General features: G+C 34.8%; 1 protein-coding gene across 1 annotated transcript; it reads left to right on the top strand.

Annotated features, from left to right (window-relative positions):
- Positions 1 to 2,295: 2,295 nt before the first annotated feature.
- Positions 2,296 to 4,466, top strand: LOC129951918 (ATP-dependent DNA helicase 2 subunit 1). Its single transcript, XM_056064282.1, has 2 exons — positions 2,296 to 3,096; positions 3,154 to 4,466. Exons 1-2 carry the CDS (start codon positions 2,457 to 2,459, stop codon positions 4,356 to 4,358), a joined length of 1,845 nt encoding a protein of 614 aa, XP_055920257.1. The 5' UTR covers positions 2,296 to 2,456; the 3' UTR covers positions 4,359 to 4,466.
- Positions 4,467 to 4,722: the final 256 nt, after the last annotated feature.

Here is a 4,722-nt window from a genome sequence, read left to right as displayed (position 1 = left end):
TACATTCGTTTTGGGTTTTGATTTTTTGTGATGGTGTTTTTTGTGTTTCTCTTTTGTTTGAAATTTTCTTCAGTTTTGACAAGTAATGGCTAAAGGGTGATTCAAAAATGTTTCTATGGAAAAGTGAAGCCAAATTGAAGATTAATTGAAACTTTCAAACAATTAATTTGTTTTATTTTTTAAAACAGCAAAATACTTATTAAAAACGCAATTTGTAACGAATGTAAGGTTGAGTAATCGGAAGAATTCTTTTAAAAGCAAATATTCTGACTCTGCTTTCCTTTCAAATGGTAGGAATTTTCAAACACGGTTAGAATTTATGTTGGCATTCCTTCAATGATTTTTTGTTTCAGTGATGCTAGACTTAATTGGCGTTTTATTAAAATTGCTTCTTCTTTTTTAGATTGTGTTTTAATGTTATTCATCAATTTTAGGGAAATTTCATGTGTGCACATTTTAAATAGAACAACAAAACAGATATTAGTTGTTTTAGTCTTTTAAAACTCCTATTGCAACCATAAATCCGATTGCTGTGGGTCTAAGCACAGGTTTCAGAGAGGCAGCAAGTTCCGCCCAACTAAAATTCATAAAGAAATGTTTTATAAATACTAACACAACGCTATATTTCTGAGAATAATCTCAGCTCAATAAAGTAGAAGATTGAAATATATGCAGAACTCTTCACACAGGAGCAAAATGAGCTTTGTATTTCTTTTTTTTCTATTTGAATTGTGTGAAAAGAGAATAATTGAGATCGAATTCTTCTGATTGAATTCTTAGAATTTTGTTCATATTTCTGAGAAATATCAGAGATTTTATAAATATGAACTGGCCAAAAGACTTTTTGACAGTTTGGGAAACCAATTAAGATGTCAAAAGAATTTTTCCGCTTTATTACACCTTTTTTGGGATGATCTTTTTTCAAAGCATTTCATAAGATTAGTTTTGAAATAATATATTAATGATTAGTTAGCTTTCGAAACAGTGGTAAAATTCGTTAACTTTCCTTACTTCGAACGTTTCTTGCAAAAACAAACTGACGATCAGTTTATTCAAAGTTTTTCAACTTGCACTTTGAGGCTTGGCACGCACCATACCGGCGTGCACTTGCAACTTTTAGATTCGAAACTGTTTGGTTTCTAAATTGAGCACTATAGAGTTATATGACAGTCCGCGCACATGCAGAAACTATTCTGTCGCCCAATGAAGCAACTTTTTACGTTTACGTTTTGACACACATTTAGTCAAGGTGAATAAATGTTTCCCAGTGTATATGTGTATTTCGTTGATTACTTTCGGAGTTGCTTATGTGCGCGATGTTTATGCAGCTAACGATCGAACTATTTGTTTCGAAAAAGTTGCATTTGCGCACCTAGCCTGATTATCATTAATTTTTCTGAATTCATAATTAAGAATCAGGACCCATGTTCTGTAATTTGCGAAGCGATAAAACTTGTCGAGAAACGGTGAGAATTGAAACAAAACTCATTTTATCGCATAATCGGGTTTCTGTAACTTTGACAGGCGATAACTTTATCGACTGGAACAAACGGAATAGAAATCAGGTGATAGTCAAAAAAGTATGTTAAAATTGGTTTCAGCTTGATTAACAAATTATTGCATTTTGACACATTGTTTTATTTTACAGTCTGTGAGTTTGGTTGTTATCACCTTACATAGCCTAGTTGCTTAAGGTTCTTTATGGTAGTGTGAAATGTAATGTAATGTTCTTTTTTAAAGCAAGAGTTTCTTATTATATAATAATATTATATATATAATATTTTAATTTAAGTCTTCACTTAAAAAAATAAAATAATATTAAAAAACAATAGTATAATGTGCCATTGAAAACCCAAAACGATGATAGATGATCAATTGTAAGCAAACTAAAGCATAAAGTTGTGCAAACTCCGACTTCTCGAGATTTCATACAAAATGAGACTAGATATGGCTGAAGTAGCCAATTTGAGTACATGTCATCTCTTCCGCAATGCTTTCAGCCATTTTTTAACTTGATTTTTATAGTGTCTCTAACATTAACATAATAGATGTCCTTAGTTTTTTAGACGAAAACAAGCTTATTGAAGTAAGTAAACTACAGGTGGCGTTTTAAAATGTATTATCATTTTTTCCGCCAAGCCTACAAGAGAAAAAGTGTCCTATGTCAACGAGAACAACATTCATAGTTCGTAATTGTTCTAGAGAATTTAAAATCGAACACATCAACACAAACATTCTATAATCAAATCGAACATACCCAATTTAATGCGAAAACTGACGTTTTGCATTTTGATTTCATTAGCCGCAAAAATAAAAACAAAAACATCAAACATTTTTACCGACTTACGCGCTAAATTCTGTTTAATGAATCACATTACGAGCTAAACTTATAAAAAACTAAAGCAAAAGAGTATATTCTAAGTTTTTGTGAAATTAAAGTACAAATTTCTTTAAGAATGTCTACTTGGCATCCAAATGAAGACTCCTCAGACTCGGAAGATGAGGACACTAATTTCGAAGTACGAGGCCGAGAGGCAATCATATTCGTATTGGATGGCTTCCTATTCAAAACACCCGAACGTTTTCAAGAAGCTGTACAACTTATACGCGATGCCTTTCTCTCTGGTCTTATTATAAACGATAAGGATCTGATTGGAATTGTGTTCTCTAACACCAAGGAGTCGCCTCCGCCTAAAGAAGTGGATGTTCTAAAGAATATCGTTGTGCCATCCAATTGCGCATTGTTCCTTCCACTTCGTCAATTGAACAAGGACATTGTCGAATATTTCCTCAGTTTCACTGAAGACAACTTTTTCGATTTTGAAACTAAATTCGGCGTTGCTGAGGGAAAGTTTGCGAACATGATACGACTGTGCTGCAATATGTTCCAACAATGTGGTGTCAAGCTATCCAATCAGACCATAGTGTACTTCTCTGATCAGGAAACACCCCACGAACCAGGTTCGCAGGAATTTCAAAAGGCCATCCAAAGAGCCACAGACATCGAAGGGCAGAACGTCGAATTCAACTTGATTCCTATGGTAGATGACTTCAACTACGATCGTTTCTATAAGGAATTCATTTCTCTCTCTAAAGGTTAGACCACAATACGTAAGATTAAGCACTTATCTGAAATAAAACCCCCCATTTTAGACATAGATATGGATAGTTTCGAGCCAACAGAACCAAAATTAGCCCGTGAGATGATATCTGATCGAAAGCTCAAGCTGGACATAAACAAACGCTGCATGGGCCATGTCAACTGGAATCTTGGCAATAACCTTGAGCTATCTGTGAAACTTTACAACTATTTCAAGAAATCTGTCTACCCCAAGAAAGTCTCTCTGAAGCGCGACGACAACTCTCTCATTACAACAAAAATAGAAAACTTTATAGACAAGAAGGATCCCGAAACCGAGATAACTACTAGGCGCGAATTGCGAGCCGAAGACGTTGAGTATGAGTTAGTGTGTGGTGCCGAAGCTATTCGGGTGAATGAAGCTGAAATGATTAAAATAAAGTACCCTTATCCGCCGATCATACAGTTGGTGGGCTTTAAAGATAAGTCCACTGTTAGGAAAGATCATTTTATTAAGGCATGTTCGTTTATCTACCCAGACGATGAACGAATTGCTGGTTCTGCCAAATTGTTCACTGCCCTTTGGATGCGGTGTCTGGAGAATGAGAAGATCGCAGTTTGCATATTTATTCCAAGGAGAAAATCCAAGCCTTCATATGTAGCCCTTGTGCCGGTCACAGCCGCTAATGAAGGCGCAAGTTCCAATACCAATATTAACGGAGATGGATTTAAGGTTGTATTTTTGCCTTTTGCTGAGGAACTTCATAAATACGACTTTAAAGAATGGGACATTGACGTAGCCCCCTCCGAAGAAGAAGGTGAAGAACTTCTTAGAAAGATCATGAAGAAGCTAAAAGTCAAATACAATCCAAGTACAATAAAAGATCCGGCTCTAGAGGAAATACAATCGAGATTACTGGCTCTAGCATTTGATATTAAAACCGTTGGTGGCGGTGATATTCAAATGCCAGACACTCAAAAACAAGACCAGCGCATTGAGCAATACTTGGAAGAATTTACAAGTTTGTTTGGTGCAGAAGCAGCGAACGAGAAAAGAAAAGCTACGAGTGCCCTGAACAAATTGCCGGCTAAGGTAGCGAAAATTGCTGATCAGGAATTGACTATTGGGTTTATAGATAATCTTATTGCCTCCGGTAAAATGGATACTCTAAACAAGGATCAGTTGTTCAATTTTTTGAAGGCGCATAAAGCCAAAGTTACAAAGTCCATGACGAAAGGAGTTTTGATTGAAAAGGTAATGGAGCTAAGGAGTGTCTAGACAAAAATGAAAGTGTCCTTAACTTTTTGTAATGTTATTTTTATATTGATACTGTTGATTTTAAAGTTGAAATACATACATACATATATATTTTATTAAAACCTTAAATTGTTTTTCTTCTATTTGGGTAAGAACAATGTAGCAGTAAAACGATCTACGTACCTACATTTGACTAGGTAAACAGGTCTAAAATGACGGGACGAATGTATGTATGTTTTCCTCAAATGAAAATTACGAACATTCATTTTCATACCAACACTTAATATCCAATAATTGTAACTTTAAAGTTTAAGGAATCGAGAATAGAAAGTGACTATATACCCATCCCAAAGGTATGAGCTTTTTAATCCCATAGATTTGAATT

This window comes from Eupeodes corollae, chromosome 3 (assembly GCF_945859685.1).
Source record: "Eupeodes corollae chromosome 3, idEupCoro1.1, whole genome shotgun sequence".
Taxonomy (NCBI): Eukaryota; Metazoa; Arthropoda; class Insecta; order Diptera; family Syrphidae; genus Eupeodes; species Eupeodes corollae.
The sequence above is the reverse complement of the archived record's forward strand: the minus strand, read 5'-3'. Positions and strand labels throughout refer to the sequence as shown.

Bases quoted from the DNA above. Each gene is read 5' to 3' on its own strand.
- LOC129951918 (XM_056064282.1), top strand. From the start codon at position 2,457: ATGTCTACTTGGCATCCAAATGAAGACTCCTCAGACTCGGAAGATGAG. The intron at 3,097-3,153 runs GTTAGACCACAA...CCCCCATTTTAG, and splicing joins ATTCATTTCTCTCTCTAAAG to ACATAGATATGGATAGTTTC.